Source organism: Sorex araneus, chromosome 1 (genome assembly GCF_027595985.1).
Source record: "Sorex araneus isolate mSorAra2 chromosome 1, mSorAra2.pri, whole genome shotgun sequence".
Taxonomy (NCBI): Eukaryota; Metazoa; Chordata; class Mammalia; order Eulipotyphla; family Soricidae; genus Sorex; species Sorex araneus.
In genome coordinates, this window is record NC_073302.1 from 10,685,321 (window position 1) to 10,710,352 (window position 25,032).

Here is a 25,032-nt window from a genome sequence, read left to right on the forward strand (position 1 = left end):
CCAAGATAAAGCCTATGATGGGACACAAAACAATTCTCAATACAAATAAGAAAAGTGGAATTCAATCGGATAAATTTTCTGTACTTATGAAACCACAAATCAATCATAAGAGGTTGGTTAAAAGATCAAAATAGTGGAGACGATATAACGTGGTCCTGAACTTGTATCGACTTGATTAAAATAAAATGAGAAATTAAAAAATGCATAAGCAAAGGAAAGTGAATGGATTGTGTCCTTAATATCTTGGCGAAATTTGCTAGGTACATGATAAGGACCTGGGAGGGCCTCTTCAACAAATGGGACAACAGGATGGCTGCATTTAAAAAAATTTAAAAGAATATGAATCCCTCTCTACCATGCAGACAATTATCTGTAAAAGGCCTAAAAACCTTGATATTTCACTCAAATAGAGAGAGCAAATCAAGTAAAACATATTATAAGTCTCCCTGATGTTATCTCAAGAAACAATTACTCAAACTATTGGTCAAAAAATAGAACTAATAACCACAAAGGAGAACACATCAGATTAGGAACTTTTCCACTCTAAGGGAAATGACTAGAGGGATGTGGTGAAAAGAGAACCCCTATTCTGTTGTGGGGATGCTTGTCAGTCTCTACGGAAAGAAATATGGAAATTAATTTTGTTAAATAAGAATAGAACTCCCATGCAACTGAGCTTCTTGATTTCTATTCCTAAACTATAAAAACACGACTTTAAAAGGATGTATGTACATTATAATCATTGCAATATTTCGTACAATAGCCAAGAAATGGAGTCAGCCCAAATGTTCAACTATAGATGAGTGAATCAAGAAGCTATAGTCTACATTTGGCTCACATCTCCCAACCGATGTGGGTCCTCAAACACCCTTTACTCGGTGTTCCCTTCTCTATCTGAGCTGTCTTTTCCCTCCAGCATGTGAGACTGGCTTCCAAGCCATGGCACAAACCTCCTGGTACTTATCTCTACTATTCTTGGGTGTTAGTCTCCGTTCTGTTACTTTATATTCCACAGATGAGTGCAGTTTTTCTATGTCTATCCCTCTCTTTCTGACTCATTTAACTTAACATGATACTTTCTATGTTGATCCACTTATATGCAAATTTCATGACTTCATCTTTTCTAACAGCTGCATAGTATTCCATTATGTAGATGTACCAAAGATGTTTTTTTAACCAGTCATCTGTTCTTAGGCACTTGTGTTTTTTCCAAATTTTAGCTATTATAAACAGTGTAGCAATAAATATACAAGTGAAGATGTCATTTCTTCTATATCTTTTTGCCTTTCCTGGATATATTCACAAAAGTAGTACTGCTGGGTCAAATGGGAGGTCAATTTTTGTGAATGAGGCAAAGGATTTTACTTAGTTCTAATCTTTGTTCCGTTTTATTTTTATAGACCTAGACCAATGATGAAGATAATTTAATTCAAATAATTTAATCAAATGACTAATTCTACCAAATTTTGATACATAAAGGAAACTTTAAAAAGAAATTATATAGAAAACAATAGTAAATAATTTTTCTACCAGCATCAGCTATGATATATTTGGGCTTCTTTTTTTATCATGGACAAAATTTGTCAGTGAAGCCATTTATTCTGAAATTTTCCTGCAAGAATATTTTAAATTTCTTCAATGGTTACAGAATTATCTAGTTACTTATATCACATTCTATTATTCTAATTTTCCTTTATGATCTTATTTGTAAATAGTTCACACCAGAAGCTGCAGGTTTTTTGAATAGTTGAAAACTTTTAGCTATTTTTATATCACTTAAAGTTTATTGGATTATGATTTTCAAAGTTACTCAGAGTTGAAATTTAGACACACAATATTTCTGTATAAATCCCACTAATATTTTCAACATCCCTCCACCAGTTTTCCTAGCATCTGCCCATGGCCCCGCATCCCAGCCTGTGATCTTGATAGACACCTTTTTAAGATCACTTGTTAAATTGTGGGCCTTACCACTAATGTACCTGAATCCCCTTGAACTCTGCCTTCCCATCCTTCTCATTTATTCCCCCATCCCTCCGTTCTATTTCTTTTCTTCCCTCTCTATTCTGTGTCCAAAGTGATCTAGGCAGTCCCCCTTGAAACTATTGCATTATTATCTCGTTATTCTAGATATCAATAATCTAGATACAACTTAAAAGTGATATCATCCCGTGTTCATATTTCTTCTTCTGGCTTACTTCATCCCACAGGGTATCTTTCAGTTCCATCCGTGTTGCAGCGAATTGCATGATTTCATCATTCCTTGCAGTGATGGAGTATCCCATTGTTGGAATATACCACATTCCAATATACCTTGTGGAATGTGGTATATTCCATATACCACATCTTCACGAACCATTCCACTTATTTGTTATTGGAATCTATGTTGATTCGATATCCTAGCTATTGTATACAGTGTTGCAATGAATAAAAATGAGCATGCATTCTTTTTTTTTTAAATAATTTTTATTAGTGAATCACCCTGAGGTACAGTTACAGATTTACAGACTTTCGTGCTTGTGTTTCGGTCATACTATGATCGAGTACCCATCCCTCCACCAGTGCCCATTCTCCACCACCAATGATCCCAGTATCCCTTCCAGCAACTGCACCCCCTCCTTCCCACCTCACTCTGCTTCTGTGGCAGGGCATTTCCTTTTGTTCTCTCTTTCCTTTTGGTGTTGTACTTTGCACTAGAAGCATTGAATGGCCATTGTGTTCAGTCTATAGTCTACATTTGGTTCGCATCTCCCAACCGAATGCGAACTGATGTCTGGTCCTCCAAACACCTTTTACTTGGTGTTCCCTTCTCTATCTCAGCTGCCTTTCCTCCCAGCATTTGAGGCTGGCTTCCAAGCTATGAAGTAAACCTCCTGGTCCTTATCTCTACTATTCTACTGGTGTGAGTCTCCTATTCTGCTACTTTATATTCCACAGATGAGAGCAATCTTTCTATGTCTCTCCCTCTCTTTCTTTTTTTTTTTGCTTTTTGGGTCACACCCAGCGATGCTCAGGGGTTACTCCTGGTTTTGCACTGAGGAATTACTCCTGGCAGTGCTTGGGGGACCATATGGGATGCCGGGGATCGAACCCGGGTCGGCCGCGTGCAAGGCAAACGCCCTACCCGCTGTGCTATCGCTCCGGCCCCTCTCCCTCTCTTTCTGATTCATTTCACTTAACATACTTTCCAGAGCATGCATTCTTTTGAATGAATGTTTTTCTATCCTGGGGAATTAAAACACAAACTGGAACTGCTGGATAATGACCATTCACCTCTGACTTTACTGAGAAACCTACATACTGTTTTCCATAACATTCCCACCAAGAGTGGATGAGGGTTCTTTGTTCACTACATTCCTGCCAACACAGATTGTTCCCAGTATTTTTGAAACATGCCATTTTTACTGGTTTAAGACGATATCACATTGTCATCCTGACTTGAATTTCTCTAATAATAAGTGATGATGCATAGTTTTTATGTGCCTGTCGGACATTTGTTGACCCTTTCTGAGAAGTTTCTTCCCATTTTATTCCATTTTTAAATGAGGTTCTTATATTGCCTATTACTTGAGCACTAACCTGCTGAGTTGTTTCTAAAAGACTACTACTAATAAAATATCTGCTGTTCATACTATTTTCCTTATCATGCTACTGTTATGCAAGTGTGCCCAGAAAATTGTCAGCTAGTTATTAGGTTGGGTTAACTGAGATTTAAGGCTGTCAGCTGTTTGAGAAATTGGAGTGTCACATCCCACCTGCCTCTTATAGAAGAGGTGTATGGTAGTAATGTTTTCACAAGGATGCTGGTGTGTCTCTAAGGTTTTGGATTAAGGGGATAGATTGATGACTGACAGGGCCAATCCCTGTCCTAAGGGTGGATGCACTGGCTTAGGAAAGAGGGTGGGGTGACCAGGCTTGCACGCAAGTGGCTGTTGGGATTTCAGGGCAGGGAAGAGCAGGTCTGCCTCCAAAGGAACCCATTTAGGTTTAGGAGATAAACTGATATGCCAAAAACAGTAACAAGAAATCTCACTTGGAGAAGTTACTGGTGCCCACTTCAGCAAATCGATGAGCAATGGGATGATAGTGACAGCGATACAGCGAAATTTAGCTATGTACTGTAATCTATAATACTCTTAATAGTAGTGTTCCAGGGATACATGTTTCCACACCACATCCCAAACCAGAGTGTAATGAAACCACCGACTCCAGATCCTTTCTCACCCATTCTCACCAGAGCCACCTCTTAGTCAATTCACTTCTACAGCTAGATTATCAGGATCTGTCATCTCTGCTTACTTTAAATACTGTTATTATGTATAACCTCACATCAAGTAAGGGAGGAATCTTTTGCTATTTGTCTTGTCTTTGACTTACTCTTTATAATGATACACTCCATTTCCATTCAAGTACTAATAATCTTCAGGATTTCATTGTTTCTCATATCTGACTAGTATTCTATTGGGTATCCATAGGTAGATTCTTTTTCAGGTCTTGGGTTGCTTCTATATCTTGGCAAGTGTGAACAGCCACTACCAAGAACTTTGAAGTGCAAGCATCTTTACAAATGAAAGATTTTAGATACTTTGAGGCAGATGCCAAGAAGTGAAATCTATGAGTCAGATGGAAGTTCAAATCTCAATGTTCTGAAGTCTCCATACTAGTTTCCACAGATGCTGAAGCAAAGAACATGATCATCAATAGTAGATGAAGGTTCCTTTTCCTTCATTATCACCAGAGATTTTATTCTAGTCTTTGGATGTAAGTCAGTCTCACTGGTGTGAGATGATATCTTCTTGACATTTTGTTCTGCATTCTACTCCTGATGAGTGACAAAAGACATTTTTAGTACATGTGCATCCATGTAGTAAGCTCTACCCATTTAGCAAGTAATTGCATGATTTCATCTTTTTTTCAGCTGCACAAGTTTGCATAATGTAAATATCCCACAGCTTCTTGATTCACTCATCGATAGTTGGACATTTGGGCTAACACCATATCTAGGCTATTGTACGAAAGGCGGCAATGATTATGATGTGCATATATCATTTTAAATTCCTGTTTTTAGAGTTTTGGGATAGATGCCAAAAAGCGGTATTGCTCAATGGCATGGAAGTTCTATTCTCATGGAACAAAAAAAAATCACTTTGTTTTCATAGAGATTGAACAAGACATCACCACAAAAGAGAATGGGGTTCTCTTTTCACCACATCTCCCTAGTCATTTCTCTTGGAATGGAAAAGAATCAAAATATTATATGGTTTCCTTTATCGTAAACAGTTCTATTATTATTATTATTATTATTATTGCTTTTTGGGTCACACCTGACAATCCACAGGGGTTACTCCTGGCCCATGCACTCAGGAATTACTCCTGGCAGTGCTCAGGGGACCATATGGGATTCAGGGAATCGAATCTGGTCGGCTACGTGCAAGGCAAACACCCTACCCGCTGTGCTGTCACCCCAGCCCCTATCAGCTCTATTTTTTGACCAATGGTTTGAATCAATTTGTTTCTTGAGATAGTATCAGGGAGAGATGGGACATGTTTTTCTTGATTTTCTCTCTCGATTTCAGTCAAATATCAAGGTCTTTAATCCATTTAAAATTAATTCTCTACATCGTAGAGAGGAATTCAGATTCTGCTTAATTTTCTTTTTAAATGCAGCAATCCTGTTGTCCAGACCGATCAATAGTACAGCAGGTAGGGTGTTTGCCTTGCACGTGGCTGACTCAGTTTTGGTTCCTCTGTCACTCTTGGCGAGCCCAGCAAGGTTCCAAGAGTATCCTGCCCACAAGGCAGAGTCTGGAAGCTACCCATGGAGTATTCAATATGCCAAAAACAGTAACAACAAGTCTACCAATGGAGACGGTACTAGTGCCCACTCAAGCAAATCCTGTTGTCCCATTTGTTGAAGAGGCTCTCCTAGTTCTTTATCATGTACCTAGCAAATTTTGCCAAGATATTAAGGTGGTAATCCATTTACTTTCCTATGCTTTTGCCTATTTTTAATTTATCATTGTATTTTAATCGTCAATTAATGTTCAGGATCATGTTATATCATCTCCACTATTTTGATCTTTTAACCAACCTTTCATGATTGATTTGCGGTTTCATCAGTACAGAACATTTGCCTACTTTGAGTTCACTTTTCTTTATTTGTTGTCTTTTTTTTTTTTGCTTTTTAGGTCACACCGGAAATGCTCCTAGCTTTGAACTCAAGAATTACTCCTGGTGGTGCTTAGGGGACAATATGGGATGCTGGGAATTGAACCCGGGTTGGCCGCATGCAAGCCAAACGTCGTACCGCTGTGTTATCACTCCAACCCCGAGTTCACTTTTCTTATATTTATTGGGAATTGTTTTGTGTCCCAACATAGGTTTTATCTTGTGACTATTCCATACCCCCATGAAAAGGTGTATTCTGTTGCTTAATTTTGTGCACATGGAATTCACCACACTAGGTGATGCTCCGGGCCTATTCCTGACTCTGTGCTCTGGAATCTCCCTTGGTACACAGGGATCAAATGTGGCCAGCTGTATGCAAAGCAAGTGCTTAACCCTCTCTATTATCTCTTATACCAATCTGTTGTTTTTATTTGTTTTTGTTTTGGGGACACACGATTGAACAGTAATGTTCAAGGGTTAATCCAAAACTGAGAGCTCAGGAATCAGTCTTGGTGGTACTCAGTGGACCATTTGGAGTGCTCCGAATTGAACTCAGCTCAGCTGCATCAAGACAAGCAACTAACCAGCTGTACTATCCTTCTGTCCACTAGTCTGTTGCTTTTTATATAAAAACTTGACATGACTTTGGTAGCAAGAGAATAAATTCTCATATGCTTATATCCTATTGTTTCAGAGAAAATGTTTTCATGCCTCGCTCACCACCAAAGCACCATTTTGGGGATGAAATGTTCTGCATTAATTTATCAAATAGTCTATCCATTTAATATATTAGTAAGTTCTCTTTAATGCATCACTAAGATCATTATTTTCTTGTTAAGTTTATTCTGGATTATTCATCCATTGTTTTAAATGCACTTAAAATTCCTGCTTTTGTGTTGCTATAAATATTCCTCTCAGTGTAGGTCAATAATTGTTTACTTTGTTTTGTTTTCCTATACTGGTTACATGTATTTTAATAAACTATATGTTGATGGATTTCTATATTTATAATTAGCTACTTTCCATAACTTTCTCTTGCTTCTATGTTGTGTTGAAAATTTATCTTATGTGATAGCTTTTTTAGCTTTTCTTTCATTCTCATTCACTTTGTAGACTTTTCACTTTTCACCTTTCACCTTTCACTGAGTCTATGATTGTTTATAGAACTGAACTGTGTTTTGTTTCTTGTAAATAGCATATAGCTTGCCTCTCTCTCTCGCTCTCTCTTTCATTCTCACTCTACCCTCTCTTTTGTTATGGAACACCTAGCTCTATTAAGGACTTACTGCCTACGCTGTGCAATGTGATCATTCCAGGTAGTGCTTGGGATATTGCAGTCTGGCTGGGAAGCAAACCCAGGTCAGATGCATTCAAAGCAAGCTGCCCACTCACTGTAACATTGCTCTGGACAATGAGAAACACTTTTAAAATTGCAGTGTTTGGTGATTGTTGTGTTCTTAGGAGCTCCTTTAGCTATATAGGTGTTGTTCAAATGTCATTAATATGGAATTTTTCAATGATCTGTTTTCACTCTAGACTATATTGTACCTTTATATTAGTTGCTAGTGCGTATGGTGTCATTACACAGTTTTGTCCCTCAAAAATTTGTCTTCATTCAGGCCATGTGGGGGAAGGGAGTTGCGGGCTGAATGAGGGCTCGAGACTGAGCACAGCGGCCACTCAACACCTTTATTGCAAACCACAACAGCTAATTAGAGAGAGAAAACAGAAGGGAATGCCTTGCCACAGTGGCAGGGTGGGGTGGGGGGGAGATGGGATTGGGGAGGGTGGGGGGGACACTGGGTTTACGGGTGGTGGAGAATGGGCACTGGTGAAGGGATGGGTTCCCAAACTTTGTATGAGGGAAGTATAAGCACAAAAGTGTATAAATCTGTAACTGTACCCTCACGGTGATTCTCTAATTAAAAATAAATAAATTTAAAAAAAGAAACTATGGTACATCTACACAATGGAATACTATGCAGCTGTTAGGAGAGATGAAGTGATGAAATTTGCTTATAAATGGATAAACATGGAGAATATCATGCTAAATGAAATGAATCAGAAAGGGACAGACATAGAGGGACTGCACTCATTTGTGGAGTGTATCAGCATCACATGAGGCTAATATCCAAGGACAGTAGATACAATGGCCAGGGGGATTGCCCCATAGCTGGAAGACTGATTCATGAGCAGAGGGGAGAAGGCAGATGAAATAGAGAAGGGATCACTAAGAAAATGATGGCTGGAGGAACCAGTTGGGATGGGAGATGCACGCCGAAAGTAGATAATAGATCAAATATGATGACTTCTCAGTGTCTGTGTTGCAAGTTATAATGCCCAAAAATAGAGAGAGAGTATGGGGAATATTGTCTGCCTTAGAGTCAGGGTGAGGGTGGGAAAGGGAGGTATACCTGGGATATTGGTGGTGGGGAATGTGCACTGATGGAGGGATGGGTGTCTGATCATTGTGAGATTATAACCCAAGCATGAAAGCTTGTAACTATCTCATGGTAATTCAATAAAATTTAAAAAATAAAAAATATTATCTTCTCAAAAAAAAAAATTTGTCTTCATTCATTCTTGCAGGTAGTTAGTTTCTGAACAGCTCAGAGTGTCCTTGCTAACTCAGACCATAGTTTTAATTATCATTCACACCTGCACCAACTTGCATACTTTAGAGTGATGGACTTGGAGAGGGTATCCCTGTTAATGTTTGATAGTGATGTAAGAAGAGAGAGAACTTTAGTTCAAATGATTTAGAATGAAAGTGAAAAATGAAAATTATTAAAATTATTATTTTTTTCAGGAACTGGTCATTTCTTTATTGTTTGGTCAATTGGAAACTCAATTTCTAGTTTATTTGTATAAGGTGATGTTTCTCATCTTCTGGGTCCCAAGGATTGTTTCAGCTATTTGTAGGGATTTATTGTTATATACGAATACTTGAAGTAGTTGGTCTATTTCTTTGAAAAATATTCTGAGTGTTCTTACAGGGACTGCATTAAATATGTATAATGCTTAAATAGTACTGCCATTTTGACAATGCTTACGTTTCAGTCTTACAATGATTCAGTACCCATCCTTCCACCAGTATCTACTCTCCACCACTAATGTTCCCAGTATCTCCCCCACAATCCCCACAACATCCTTCCCCCCACGCCCTGCCTCTGTGAAGGCGCATTCCTTTTTGCTATTTCTCTCCTTTTGGGTGTTGTAGTTTGCAATACAGGTATTAAGTGGTCATTATGTTTGGTCTATAGTCTACTTTCAGCACACATCTCCCATCCAGAGTGGACCCTCCAAGCATTCTTTACTTGGTAATCCCTACTCTATCTCAGCTGCCTTTCCCCAAATCACGTGAGCTGACTTCAAAGCCATGAAACAATCCTCCTGGTACTTATCTCTACTATCCCTTGGTGTTAAACTCCCGTTATGTTATTTTTATATTCCACAAGTGAGTGCAGTCATTCTATATATGTCCCTGTCTTTCTGACTCATTACACTTAGCATGATACTCTCCATGTTATCCACTTATATGCAAATTTCATAACTTCATCTTTTCTAACAACTGCATAGTATTCCATTGTGCAGATGTACCATAGTGTCTTTAACCAGTCATCTCTGCTTGGGCACTCGGTTTTTTTCCAAGTTCTGGCTATTGTAAACAGGTATGCAATAAACATACAAGCACAGATGTCATTTCTACTATACTTTTTTTTGCATTTCTGGGATATATTCCCAGAAGTGGTACTGCTGGGTCAAAGGGGTGATCAATTTATAATTTTTTTTTTGCTTTTTGGGTCACACCCGGCATTGCAGAGAGGTTACTCCTGGCTCAGGCACTCAGGACTTACTCCTGGCAGTGCTCAGGGCACCATACGGGATGGTGGGAATCGAACCCAGATCGACCGCGTGCAAGGCAAACGCCCTACCCTCTGTGCTATTGCTCCAGCCCAATTTATAATTTTTTGAGAAATATCCATACTGTTTTCCAAAAGGACTGAACCAGTCGGCATTCCCTCTAGCAGGGAAGGAGAGTCCCTTTTGCCCTGCATCCACGCCAACAGCGGTTGCTTTTGTCCTTTTGGATGTTTTACAGTCTCTGTGGTATGATATGATATCTCATTGAGTTTTTATCTGCCTCTCCCTGATCATTAGTGATGTAGAACACTTTTTTCATGTGTCTTTTGGCCATTAGGATTTCTTCTTTGAGAAAGTTTCTGTTCATTTTCTGATGGGATTGGATGTTTTCTTCTTGTAGAATTCAACCAGTGCCTTGTATATCCTTGATATCCCTTATCAGATGGTTATCGAGTGAAGAACATTTCCCAGCCTGTAAACAGTCTTTGTATTCTGGTCACTGTTTCTTTTGAGATACAGAAGCTTCTCAGTTTAAGATAGTCCCATTTGTTTATCTCTGCTTCCTTTGCTTGGTCAGTAGCGTATCATCTTTGAAGATACCTTTAACTTCAATGTCATGGAGGGTTTTGCTGACCCTTTCTTCAATGTACCTAATGGATTCTGGTCTGATGTTGAGGTCTTTAATCCATTTTGATCTGACTTTTGTACATGGTGTTAGGTAGAGGTCTGAGCCCATTTTTTAAAAATTTTATTTTATTGAATCACCATGTGGAAGGTTACATAGTTCTCAGGATTGTGTCAGTTATACAATACTCAAACACCCTTCCCTTCACCAGTGCCCATATTCCATCACCAACCACCCCAGTATACCTTCCGCTCCCTCCCGCCCCCCCCCGTCCCCGCCCTTGTAAGTGATAAATTTCACTTCGTTTACTCTTTATATTGATTACATTCCATGTTTCAACACATAACTCACTATTGTTGCTGGAGTTTCCCCTCCCAAAAAAAAAGACAGTCCTACTGCCAAGGAAGCATTTGACAATTAGTTTTCCATTGCTGAGAATGTAGAGATATTAAGTCCCGCTGTTTGTTACATTTCTTTTCTTTTTTCTCCCCCTCCATCCCGCGCAACCGAGTTCATGCCTCCTTAGTAATCCTCATAGTATGATTGACGCCACGCTGCCTGACAAAGGGAAAAAAAAACGAGAAAGATGGTTATTTTCCATCGTCAGTCAGCATGGGGCTATGGCTTTGTTGATAGTCTAGCACATGTCTGCAAGCAGTTTCTGGAACCAAAAGTAGTGTGCTGGTATCTGCCCCAGCTCGAGACTCCACCAGCCTCCCGCTGTTCCATGTACATAATAATTTTTTTCCTTATATCCCGTTCCCACGCCAACATGGACATCCTGTTCCCACGCCACCATGGACATGCCACAATGGACATCATAATATGGCTGACACCACGCCACATTTCTTCCCGAGAAAGAAGGATATTTCTTCTCCTCGGCCAGCATGGGGCTATGGCTTAGTTCAGTCTAGAGAGATGGCTACTACTTTGATGCCTTCAATATTTCAACAAAAGACTTACTATTCTTGTTAGGATTTTCCCCCCAAAGTTCGACCCGCTAAAAAGGAACCATTTCATATTGCTGATGATTAGATGACATTTGGTTTTGGGTTTCTGTATAGAGTCCAGGGAAAATTCTGCCTGAAATTACATAACTGCAAACTTTTACCATTTTATGGTGCTCATAAGATGGAAAAACCTAGAGAGAGATACCCTTTCCCTTTGTCGCAGCCTGGCGTAAACTCTCAGTTCACATTCTGGAAGTATTTCAGTGGGCTGCTGATGTCCAAAGTAGCTCTTTTGGGCTCCTCCATCATGCTCAAGTGGCAGCAGCAGCAGAAGGGCCTGAGCCCATTTTTGCATGTAGCTGTCCAGTTTTTCAGCACCACTTATTAAACTGGCTTTTCTTGCTCCACTTCACATCTCTTGCTCCTTATCATAGATTAGATGGTCATATATTGGAGGGTGTGTGTAAGATTATTCAACCGTGTCCCATTGGTCTGTGGATCTGTCTTTGTTCCAGTACCATACTGTTTTATTATTACTGCTTTGTAGCAGAGTTTCAAGTAAGGGAAGGTGATGCCTCCCATCTTCTTTTTTCCCAAGAATTGCTTTAGCTATTCATGGGGGTTTGTTGTTCCATATGCATTTCAGAAACATTTGATACATTTCTTTGAAGAATATCATGTGTATCCTTATAGGAATCACATTGAAACTGTACAATGCTTTGGGAAGTATTACCATTTTGACGATGTTAAGTCTCCCAATCCATGAGCAGGGGATATGTTTCAATTTCCTCATGTCTTTTATTAATGAAGTAGCATTTTGTAGTTTTCTTTGGAGAGTTCCTTTGCCTTCTTAATTAAGCTTCCGAGGTACATGATTTTCTGAGGCATAATTGTGAACAGGATTGGTTTTCTCATGTCATTTTTATCTCTCTCATTATTTGCGTATAGGAAAGAAATGAACTTTGAATATTGATTTAATAGCCTGGAACTTTACTATACTTTACTATTGTTTCTAGGAGCTTCTTAGTAGAGGTATACATTAAATGTAGTATCATATCATGTAAGAATAGTGAGAGCTTGATACTTCATTTCCTATTTGGATGACTTTAATATCTTTTTCTTTCCTAACTGTTATTGTAAGTGCTTTCAGTACTGTATTGAACAGAAGTGTTGAGAGTGGGCATCCTTGTCTTGTCCCTGTTCTTTTTTTCACCATTGAGGAAAATTATTGTCATGAGCTTGTGGTAGATGGCTTTGAAAACACTGAGTAAAGTTCCTTCAATACCCATTTTGTTGAGAGTTTTCATCATAAACGGTTGCTGTATCTTGTCAAATGGTATTATCATATGGTTTTCATATTTTCTTTTGTTGTTATGATGCATTATGTTGACTGATTTCCGAATTGTTAAACCATCATTGCATCCCTGGGATGTATCTCACTTGGTCGTGGTGGATGGTCTTTTTGGTCAGTTTTTTTATTCTATTTGCTAATATTTTGTTAAGGATCTTTGAATTCATATTCATCAGAAATATCGGCCTGTAGTCAGGATGGATTAGAAAATTGTACCCAACATTCAGATCCCTGCAAGAAACACATCTCAACAGTCAAAGCAAACACACACTCAACGTCAAAGGCTGGAAAACAATCCTATAGGCTAATCACTCCCATAAAAAAGCTGGGCTTGCCATTCTAGTATCAGACCTCATTGATTTCAGACTGAAGAATGTCACAAGAGACAGTGAATGTCATTTATAATTGATAAAGTGATCTGTACAATACGAAGAACTAACAATACTAAATACATATGCACCTAATGAGAGACCAGCAAAGTACTTAAAACAACTACTCATAGATTGGAGAAAGACATCGATTGCAACACAATACTATTGGGAGAAATTAACAAGAAGGAAACCAAAAAAATAGTCGAAGAGATCAATGAAGAGTTGGTTCTTTGAGAAAATAACAAGGTTGAAAAACCTCTAACAAGACTCACAAAAAGGGTGAGAGAAAACCCTAGAAAACAGTGTCAAAAAAAAAAGGGGGACATTACAACAGAAATTCCAAAAAGTATCCTCAGAGAATACTTTGAGAAACTTTATGCCACGAAACACGAAAACCTCGAGGAAATGCATAAATTCCGAGACTCCTATAGACTCCCAAGGTTGAACCAAGAACCTGGAATACCTGAACAGACCTACTGCCGTCAAGGAAATTGAAACGGTAATAAAAAATCTCCCCAAGCACAAAAGTCCTAACCCAGACGGATTCACTAGTGAATTCTTCCAAACCTTTAAAGAGGACTTATTCCCAATCCTCTTTAAGCTTTTCCAGGAAATTGAAGTATCAGAAACACATCCAAAGAGTTTCTATGAAGCAAATATCACCCTGATACCAAAACCGGACAAAGATACCACAAAGAAAGAGAATTACAGACTGATATCCCTGATGAACACAGAAGCAAAGATCCTGAACAAAATATTAGCAAATAGAATCCAACGTCTCATCAAAAAGATCATACACCATGACCAAGTAGGATTCATTCCAGGGATGCAAGAATGGTTTAACATTCGCAAGTCAATCAGCATAATTCATCATATCAATACAAGAAATAATTAAAACTGCATGATCATATCAATAGATGCAGAGAAAGTATTTGACAAGATTCAAAACCCGCTTATTAGGAAAACCCTCAGCAAAATGGGCATTGAAGGAACTTTCCTCAATATAGTCAAAGCCATCTACCATAGACCCACCGCAAGTATCATTCTCAATGGGTAAAAACTAAAAGCCTTTTCTCTAAGATCAGGCACAAGGCAAGGTTTCCCACTTTTGTCACTTCCATTCAATATAGTACTGGAAGTCCTGGCCATAGCAGTTAGACAAGAAAAACATATCAAGAGCATACAGATAGGAAAGGAAGAGGTCAAGTTATCACCATTTACAACGATATGATACTATACTTGGAAAACCCTAAGAACTCTACATAAAAGCTCCTAGAAACAATCAGTCAATATAGTAAAGTGGCAAGTTACAAAATCAACACCCAAAAGTCCATGGCTTCCTTATATACAAATAATGAAAAAGAAGAAAGAGACATTAAAAAAATTCCGTTCACAAAAGTACCTCAGAAAATCAAGTACATTGGAATAGGCTTAACCAAAGACGTGAAGGACCTATACAAGGAAAATAACAAAATGCTACTTCAAGAAATAAAAGAGGACACTAGGAAATAGAGACACATCCCCTGCTCATGGATAGGGAGAATTCACTTCTATCACATTTCATCCTGTCTTTGATTTGCTCAAGCGGGCACCAGCATCAGCAACTTTCGCCCGAATCAACCTCTTGTCCAACATCTACAAGTTGTTCACTCGAGTCATCCTGAATAGAATAGGCAGAACATTAGACGAAAGACAACAATGCAAGAAAGCCAGATTCCAAAAAGGATTCAGCACGATTGGCCGTATCCACAAAGTGACCAGGCTCATTGACGTTTTGCGAGAGTTCATGATGCCACTCAAATGTCCATCGATTAAAAGAAAGCCTTCAATTCTGTTGAGACTAAAGAAGTTATTGAAGCCCTAGCAAAACAGGACATTCAAACTCAGTATATCAAGATCCTCCGCAAGCTTTACTATGGATTCACCACCAGGATCTCACCATTCTGATCACCAAAGTGGTCACTGATGTAAAAAGAGAGGTTAGATAGGGTGATACCATTTCACCGAAGCTCTTCGGTGACACCCTCGAGTACATAATGCCACAACTGGAATGGGAAGGAATGGAAGTGAAGATAGACTGTTGAAAACTACACCATCGATGCTTTGCTGATGACATTGTTCCAATAATACCAAACATTACCCAAGTGGCACAAATGTTGGCCTACATAGACCATGAGTATGGAAAGATCGGACTGCAGCATCTCAGCAAAACAATGTCCATGAAGAACGAACTAGTCCCTGACATTACATTTGCTCTCACTGGAATGAACATCTCCGAATGCAACAGCTATGTGTACCTGGGTCAAGAACTGAACATGAAGAACGACATGGCACCAGAACTGCGCAGGAGGAAGATAGCTGCATGGAACGCCTTCAACAGCATCAAAGAGAGGTTAAGATGACGAAAAACCACCGGTTCCACGCATATCTTTTCGACTCCACCATTCTTCCTTAGGGAGAATTAACATTATCAAAATGGCAATACTGCCCAAAGCACTATACAAATTTAATGTGGTCCCTATCAGGAGACCCATGACATTTTTCAAAGAAATGAATTTTCCTGAAATTCATATGAAACAATAAACCCCTACGAATAGCTAAAGCAAACCTTGGGGAAAAAAAGATGGGTGGCATCACCTTCTGAAACTTCAAACTCTACTACAAAGCAGTAGTAATTAAAACAGCATGGTATTGGGATAAAAACAGACCTCCAAACCAATGAAACAGAGGTGAATATCCTGTCACAGACCCCAAATGTATTGTCCTGTAATCTTTGAAAAACGGGCGAGAAATATGAAGGGAAACAAGAAAAGCCTCTTCAACAAGTGGTGCCGGGAAAACTGGATAGCTACTGCAAAAAAAATGAACTCTGACATCTGTCTAATGCCAGACACAGAAGTCAGATCAAAGTGGATTAAAGACCTCTGTATCAGACATGAATGTATAAGGTTCATAGAAGAAAATGTAGGCAGAACTCTCCATGACATTGAAGCTAAAAGCATCTTTAAGGATGAAACAATACTTACCATGCAAGTGGAAGCAAACATAAACAAATGGGACTACATCAAGCTAAGAAGCTTCTGCACTTCAAAAGAAACAGTGACCAAAATACAGAAAGAGCCCACAGAATGGGAAAGAACATTTACCAATACCCATCAGATAAGACATTAATATCCAGATTATACAAGACACTAGTAGATTGTATAAGAAAAAACCTCCAACCTTATGAAAAAATAGGGAGAAAAATGAACAAAAATTTCCTCAAAAAAATACAAATGGCCAAAAGACGCATGAAAAAATGCTGCACATAGATAGTCATCATGGAGATGCAAATCAAAACAACAATGAGAAAAACATGTCACACCACAGAGACCGGCACATATTCAAAAGAAAAAAAAATCCAGTGCTGGTGTAGATGTGGGAGAAAAGGGACACTCTTTCACTACTGGTGGGAATGCAGACTGGTCCAAACTTTCTGGAAAACAATATTGACAGTCCTTCAAAAACCAAAAATTGAGCTTCCATATGACCCTGAAATACCAATTCTGAGAATATATCCTGAGGATGCAAAAAAGCACAGTAGAAATGACATTTGTACCTATATATTAATTGTAGCAGTGTTCACAGTAGTCAAAATCTGGAAACCACCCAAGTGCCCTAGAACAGATGACTGGTTAAAGAAACTTTGGTCCATCTACACATGGAATACTATGCAGCTGTTAGGAGAGATTAAGTCATGAAATTTTCTTATAAGTGGATAGACATGGAGAGTATCATGCTAAGTGAAATGAGTCAGAAGAGAGGGACAGAGATAGAAGGTCTACACTCATTTGTCGAGTATAGATTAATATCACATGAGGCTGACACCCAAGGACAGTAGAAACAAGGGACAGCAGGATTGTCCCATACTTGGAAGACTGCTTCATGAGCGGAGGGGAGAAGGGAGATGGAATAGAGAAGGAATCGCTAAAACATGATGGCTGGAGGAAACAGTTGGGATAGAGATGCATGCCGAAAGTAGATAATGGACCAAACATAATGACCTCTCAGTGTCTGTGTTGCAAGCCATAATGCCCAAAAGTAGAGAGAGAGTATGGGGAATATTGTCTACCATGGAGTCAGGGGGAGGATGAGAAAGGGGGGTATACCCGGGATATTGGTGGTGGGGAACGGGCACTAGCGGAGGATGGGTGTTTGATCATTGTGAGATTGTAACCCAAACATGAAAGCTTGTAAGTATCTCATGGTGATTCAATAAAATTTTTAAAAAATGAGTTTCCAATTGACCAAGTAATAACATGTCTAGGAATGCACACTGAGGGTCCAAAAACATACAACAGAAACACCATGTGCACTTCTATGGTAGTTACAATACAATTCAAAATAGCCAGAATATAGAAATAACCTGAATTCCCCAAAACATACTACTGGATAAAGAAACAGTGGTGGTACATGTACACAATGGGATACTGAGAATTGGTTAGAAAAAATGAAGTCATGAAACTTGAATATAAATTGATGGACATGCAAAGAATCGTGTTGCAACATGAGTCTGAAAGAGAGGGACAGAAGTCATGAAATTTCTTTATAAATGGATAGACATGGAGAGGATCATGCTAAGTGAAATGAGTCAGAAAGAGAGGGACAGACATAGAAGGACTGCACTCACTTATGGAGTATAGAATAACAACACATGAGGCTGACACCCAAGGACAGTAGATACAAGGGCCAGGAGGATTGCCCCATAGCTGGAAGATTGTTTCATGAGCGGAGGGGAGAAGGCAGATGGAATAGAGAAGGGATCACTAAGAAAATGATAGCTGGAGGAACCAGTTGGGATGGGATTGCATGCTGAAAGTAGATAATAGAACAAACATGATGACTTCTCAGTGTCTATGTTGAAAGCCACAATGCGCAAAAGGTAGAGAGAGAGTATGTGGAATATTGTCTGCCATGGAGGCAGGGGGAAGGTGCGAATGCAGGGTTATTCCCAGGATATCAGTGGTGGGAAATGTGCACTGATGGAGGGATGGGTGTTTGATCATTGTGAGAATGTAACCCAAACATGAAAGCTTGTAACTATATCATGGTGATTCAATAAAATTAAAAAAGAGAAAAAGAGAGGGACAGACATAGAATGATCGCATTCATTTGTGGAATACAGAAAATAAAGTAGTATGAGACTAATATCTAAGGCAGGTACAAACCGGGGCCAGGAGGACTGGTTAATGGTTGGAAGCTTGCCACAAGAGGGAGTGGTGGGACAAAAGACAGTTGGGATAGAGAAAGGATCAGTATGACAATAATTGTTGAAAATGATCACTCTGAACAAGAATCAAAACTTCAAAAGTACGTAAATGGACATAAATGATGGTCTTTCAATATCTGCATTGCAAAATATAACGCCCAAAAGGAAATAGAGTAGAAAAGACATAATAGAGAAGAAAAGTGCCTGCCATAGAGGCATGCAGGGAGGGGGGTGGGATGGGGACATCTGGCTGGAAAGTGAAATCTTGTTTAGGTGTGGGGATGGAACATTGTCACATTGAATCATAAACAAATTTGTAACTGTGTATCTCACTGAGATTCAATTTTTAAAAATGTAATTTGATATAATTAGTCATTCCACGAAATTTTCTCGACAGTCGTTGCTATGCAAATAAAATAAAACAAAGATTTGAGCTAAGTGAAATCCTTTCTCTCTATTATCGTCCTCTTTTCATGAAAACAACTGAAAGAAATAAAATAAATAGCATCAAGTAAGAGGCATCAGTGCTGAGAACTCAGTGGACCTTCTCTCTGGACCAAACCAGCCACAATTGAGAATCTGGCATCCAAGTACTGCTCCTGATGTCTCCAGATAGTGCGACCTGATAGGGGGAGTGAGGAGGAAGTTAATTTTATAACTTCTGCCAAATTGCATTATTTTAGCAGGTATAATAAAGAAGTTTCTTTTACACTGAAGATCATATTCACGTATCATAACAACTAGGGAAGGGGTAGTTGAAGAAAGTACGTTGAAGGGAAACTTGAGAAGGATCATATACTTAGAACCTTTCTGAGCAGTGTGGATGATGCTCCTATCTGCCTCTGAGAAATAACGTGTGTTTGTATTGTTAACTAGGGTGAGGATATTATCGTGCTGATGATTTCCTGAATGTTGTGTCACATAGCTGTGCTGCTGTGTGAGGAGAGTGTAAGTAACTCAAAAGTTAACAAATGAAGAACATGTTTATCAGTTGGCAGCTCCATTAATCACTATCAATTCTGACAATAGCAGTGACTAAGCTATTGAGTGATCTTTTACTAATAGATGCAAAATTTATTAGCGCATTAGACATGTATTGTGCGCCTGTGTTTCTGAGCTTTCATGATCTAATAAAACAGTAATAAAATATTTATAATGAAAGAAATCATTATCTTAAGCATACTTCCCTCAGCCTTGTTTCAAGGCTGAGAGAAGTTAATTTACTTATTTAAGGTCAACTAGTGGTGTCAGGTAGAGTCCCACAACCAGCCCTATCAGACCTGTTCATTGTCTTCATTTATGCTTAGAAACATCTCAGCCATTCCTGTGTTCAGCAGGCCAGAGCAGGCAGTTCTATTCCAGGGACCCTTGATACTTGCAAAACACTCTTAGGTGGCCTGAGCAGCTCTGCTCAACCACCTCCCAAAGGACTAAATGGACTGTGGCAATTACCTTCCTTTCTTTAACCAGGAGCTCAGGGACTTTGACTTATTCTTCTATGAGGTTTATAAAATGGTTTCTTGTTGACTTGTAGGTGAAGGACAGACACAGAAAGCTCAAGAGATTATGGGCTCATGGAAGTCTCCATCCCACTGTTTTGTTTCCTCTAAGTACTGCAGACGCTGACAACATACAATCTGGATGAGAAGGCTCTTTACCGACCAAGAATGAAGATATCAGAGTGAGCAAATAATAGTAGGGCAGAAAGTTCTGTCTCTGTGTGCATAGAAGGATGTACATGCATCCCATGTGCATGTGCTGTGTGATGATTTCTTGCTTGTGTAAAATGATAAAATGTGTGTTTCCTCAACAGGTGTCTCTCTCTATGCGATATCTCTGATGATGCAGTCAGAGAAAACATACATAGAGGGGCTTTAAGATAGGATAAGAGATAAGATATTTGTCCTGCAGACACCTGGTTCAATTCCCAGCATGGTCTAATGGTTCTCAGACACCACCTTGAGGGACTCCTAATCACAGAGCACATAATAAACTCTCAATTCCATAATTGTGGCTAAAAACAAAATCTTCATTTTTTCACTGAACAATCATCAGATACATCACCAATGTCCCCATTTCCATTCTTCCAATCACACTCCAGTATGCATATAGAGAAGACACCTTTCTTCTCTCTTTCTCTCTCTCTATCTTTCTCTCTTTCTCCCTCTTTCCTTTTGTGTATAATAGTTTACAGACAAGTACTGAATAATTAGCATTTAGATCCCTTTTCCTTCTTTCAGCAATATGTTCTTTCCACAGTGATCATTTCCAATTGTCATTGTCTAGTGGTCACCTCTCTATCCTAACTGCCCTCTTCCTCCAACTTCTGGCAATTTTCCAACCATGGACCAGTCTTCCTGACCCTTATTTCTACTGTAAATGAGTCAGAAGGAAGGTACAGACACAAAGTGATTGCGGTCATTTTGCGATATATTAAACAGAGTGTGAGACTAATATTCAAAAATAATTTTAAAGAAACAGAGAGACTGGAAGAAAAGTCAAGTTCTAAACAAAAGCTATAAATGAAACTACATGTGATATAAAGATTCTTTTCCCTAAGATCAGTGCACAAAGCAACAGAAATGTCCTAGGAAGCAAGTGCAGAGAACTCTGAGTGTGATTTGGACCATCATTACCAAATATCTAGCCTGCCCTTGAACAATCTCTTCCACATTCTCAACTTGTAAACAGGTATCAAAGTTCAGCCATGGAAATACTGAGTCTGAGAGACATACATATGCTCACCAGTCAGGTGGAGAAATTTCCTGAGTTTACCCATGGTCAGCATGGGGGAGTTTTGAAATCCTAACTCGGTGCTGTGGAGATGTGTTATCTTTGCCTTCCTTTATGTCTCCTATGTTATCTCTGAGTGTCATCCAAGATCTCTGTATTTATTAGTTATTAATGATGTCCAATCTTGGCAGCATATATCTGATGGTATCTGTGAGTAAATGGGACCCATCTTTATACCCACAGACACTTAGGAGTCCTTTAATAATGGCCACATTACTGCATTGACCAGGCAGGATTGGATGCATTTCTTACTCTAGGTAAGTATGCAAACTTGTTCCTTTGATTCCAGTATCTCAAAGGTCAGAAATGGTCTAATGCACAGTCTGGACCTGCTATGTTTGTCTCTTATATTCAGTTTCCACTAGTAGAGAAAGAGTGACATGGTCTTGATCACAATGTTATATTGAGATTTTTAAATTGAAAAGTATTCACTAATTATTAAGCACAGTGTTTAGCAAATAATCAGTGTTCAGTCTCAGGACAGATTATAATAATCTTTCCTCGAACTAAATGTTTTTGTTATAAATCTCCAATGTTCATAAATCTCCAAATTCTGGAAAAATACTTACAGAAGGCTTATCAAATAAGCCTGTCTAAACAGGTATTTCAACATCTTTGTGAACATGGTCTGATCCTCTTTTCCTGGGTGCAGAGCTACAATAATCAAAAGTTAAATATGGGGCCGGAGTGATAGCACAGCAGGTAAGGCGTTTACCTTGCATGCCGCCAACCCGGGTTCGATACCTGGCATCCCATATGGTCCTCCAAGCACCGCCAGGAGTAATTCCTGAGTGCAAAGCCAGGAGTAACCCCTGAGCATCGCTGGGTGTGACCCAAAAAGCAAAAAAAAAAAAAAACCCAAAAAACCAAAAGTTAAATCCTATGAAAAGCAAGGCCTTCTGTTTGTTATAGTTTCTAAGTTTATTGTGGTGTATCCACACATAATCATCCACAATCCACCTTAGAGAACATGGAGAGATAGAACCAGTGTCACTGAGCTGTTCAGTCTCTAAGAAAAACTTGCCATTATTCACCTTCGAGAATTGAGAGAGATAGCACCAGTGCCCCTGAGCAGTTCAGTCTCTAAGTAAAACTGGCCATCCTGCTATCTACCTTGAATACAAAGAAAAGAAAAGATTTTCTCCTTCAAGTATGTTGGAGTGATGTCACTTAGCATGTCAGGACATGCTAAAAAATGAGGAGTAGAGAGCTATTGTGTTGTAATTAAGAGACAAATTCTGGTTAGATACATGTTGTCATTCCTTTCTCCATTACCTGTAGCAAGGATGGAATTTTGCACACTTAGATATTATGACTTTGTACACTCCATCAATACTGAGACTTTGCACTGCTTCTTTACTCTTGTGTATAGCACTTTCTATAGTGCTTTGTACAGAGCATGAATTAAGCTGTTGTTCAAAGCATTTTTGCATATTAAGAAAATATCTAAAAGTAGACTATAAACTGAACATGAAGGCCACTCAATACCTCTATTGCAAACTACAACACCCAAAAGGAGAGAGAATAAAAGAAAATGCCCTGCAGCAGAGGCAGGGTGGGATGGTGTGGGATGGGGTGTGGGTCGTGAAAGGGATACTGAGATCATTGGTGTAGGTGAATGGCCACTGGTGGAGGGATGGGTGAACGATAGATGTATGACTGAAATGCAAACACAAAAATTCATAAATTTGTAAATGTACATCACAGTGATTCTCTAATAAAAAAGCTTTTTTTAAAAAAGAAGAAAATATCATAAAATTGTGACGATGTGATGATTTATTAGAACCTGAATGGTACGTGGTTACTCATGCCTACATACATGTGAGTTGTGAACAAAGTCTAGTTAAAAAAACAACACTTTCATATAAAAATTGGGTTACTATATTATGGTTCTTCTGGCTCTGAACATTTCCCTCTATTTAACTTCCAGAGAATAAAGGACCATTATGAAGAAACAGAATGAGACCAGAGTTTCTGAATTCCTCCTCCAGGGTCTCCCTATACCACCAGAACAACAGGGCTGGTTCTTGACACTCTTCCTGGTCATATACCTGACCACCGTACTGGGGAACCTGCTCATTATCCTGCTCATCAGGATAGACTCTCGCCTCCACACACCCATGTACTTCTTCCTCAGTGCCTTGGCCTTCAACGACGTGTGTTTATCATCTGTCACAGTTCCCAAGATGTTGGTGGACATGCAGAGTAATCACAAGTCCATCCCCTACTCAGGGTGCAATTCTCAGGTATATTTTTTAATATTTTTTGTTTCTAGCGACAATTTCCTTCTTGCAGTGATGGCCTATGACAGGTATGTAGCCATCTGTCAGCCACTCCACTACACCATGATCATGAGGCAGGCACGGTGTATCTCATTAGTAGCTTGGACCTGGACCATCAATTTTTTACATGCACTGCTGCACACCCTCCTCTTGACCCGAGTGTCCTTCTGTGGTGATATTATCATCCCGCACTTCTTCTGTGAACTCACTGCATTGCTGGAGGTAAGCTGCTCAGACACTTCACTCAATAACCTGGTCATATTCATTGAGGGAGGAATGATTGTATGTATTCCATTCACTTTTATCATGGGATCTTATATCTGCATATGGGCCACTGTCCTGAAAAATCCTTCTGCTAAGAAATTCTTCAAAGTCCTTTCTACGTGTGGTTCCCATCTCCTCGTTGTGGCTTTATTCTATGGAACCATTGCAGAAGTGTACTTCTTTTCTTCGCCAGCCATGTCTGGTAGTAAAGAAATAGCTGCTTCTGTGATGTATATGATAATCACTCCCATGCTGAACCCTTTCATCTACTCTCTGAGAAACAGAGATATAAAACAAGCACTAAAGTTGCTTGCTAATAAAATGATGTTCATTAAGTCCAAATGATATAAAATGCATGCATATACAAAAGAATAAGGAAGCTTTTATACAAGAATATAAGTTCTGAGAGCTCCGATAAACCTGTTTACAAGGACACACATCTCAGCGGGGTTGGTATTCTCATGTCCCACTCTGCTGACATAAAACAGGTTTACCTGTTTATTACCCAGACTGACAGCTAAAGAGATTGTTGACGATAGAAAGACTTACAGAAATTATGTTTTCAATTTTACATTATTCTGAATTTCCATTATAAAATTGTAACGTTTGATTTGCATTTCCTCTTAAGCATGTATTTATACCCTTCCTCAGAATCTCGGGATTGTCATCAGATACCTTTTTATCAGTTTATCCCCACCCAAGAATAACTGAGATTCCCCATCTACCCAGAACTCTAGGTAGCCCTACAATAATTGTAATGTTTGGTATAAATCCACATTTTATTATATAATTTTCAGGACCCAATTTTGAAAACTTTCTGTTTCTATAATATTTCAGGTACTTCTTCAAATTAATTCTCACAGCAGTATCATAAATGTTTTCTGTCTTGACCCAGGTGGCTACTTAATGTATGCACTACATGATTAGAAATTAAACTTGATATGCTTTTTAGGTTTATGCACTTTCTTTATAATCTGATACAACAGTATAAAGATGATTAGGAAGGAATTACAGCAATCCATAACTTTCTGATTGAAAGGTTATTATGAAATATATACATACATATATGCAAATTACATAAGTAATGGAACTTTTGTATGTTATGATAGACATATG

At 38.9% G+C, this 25,032-nt stretch overlaps 1 protein-coding gene across 1 annotated transcript; it reads left to right on the top strand.

Annotated features, from left to right (window-relative positions):
• Window positions 1-23,316: 23,316 nt before the first annotated feature.
• Window positions 23,317-24,261, top strand: LOC129400834 (olfactory receptor 1J4-like). Its single transcript, XM_055123875.1, has one exon. The coding sequence runs from the start codon at window positions 23,317-23,319 to the stop codon at window positions 24,259-24,261; it is 945 nt and encodes a 314-aa protein (XP_054979850.1).
• Window positions 24,262-25,032: the final 771 nt, after the last annotated feature.

What these genes read in the sequence shown, in the direction of transcription:
- LOC129400834 (XM_055123875.1), top strand. Translation starts at nt 23,317, where the DNA reads ATGAAGAAACAGAATGAGACCAGAGTTTCTGAATTCCTCCTCCAGGGT.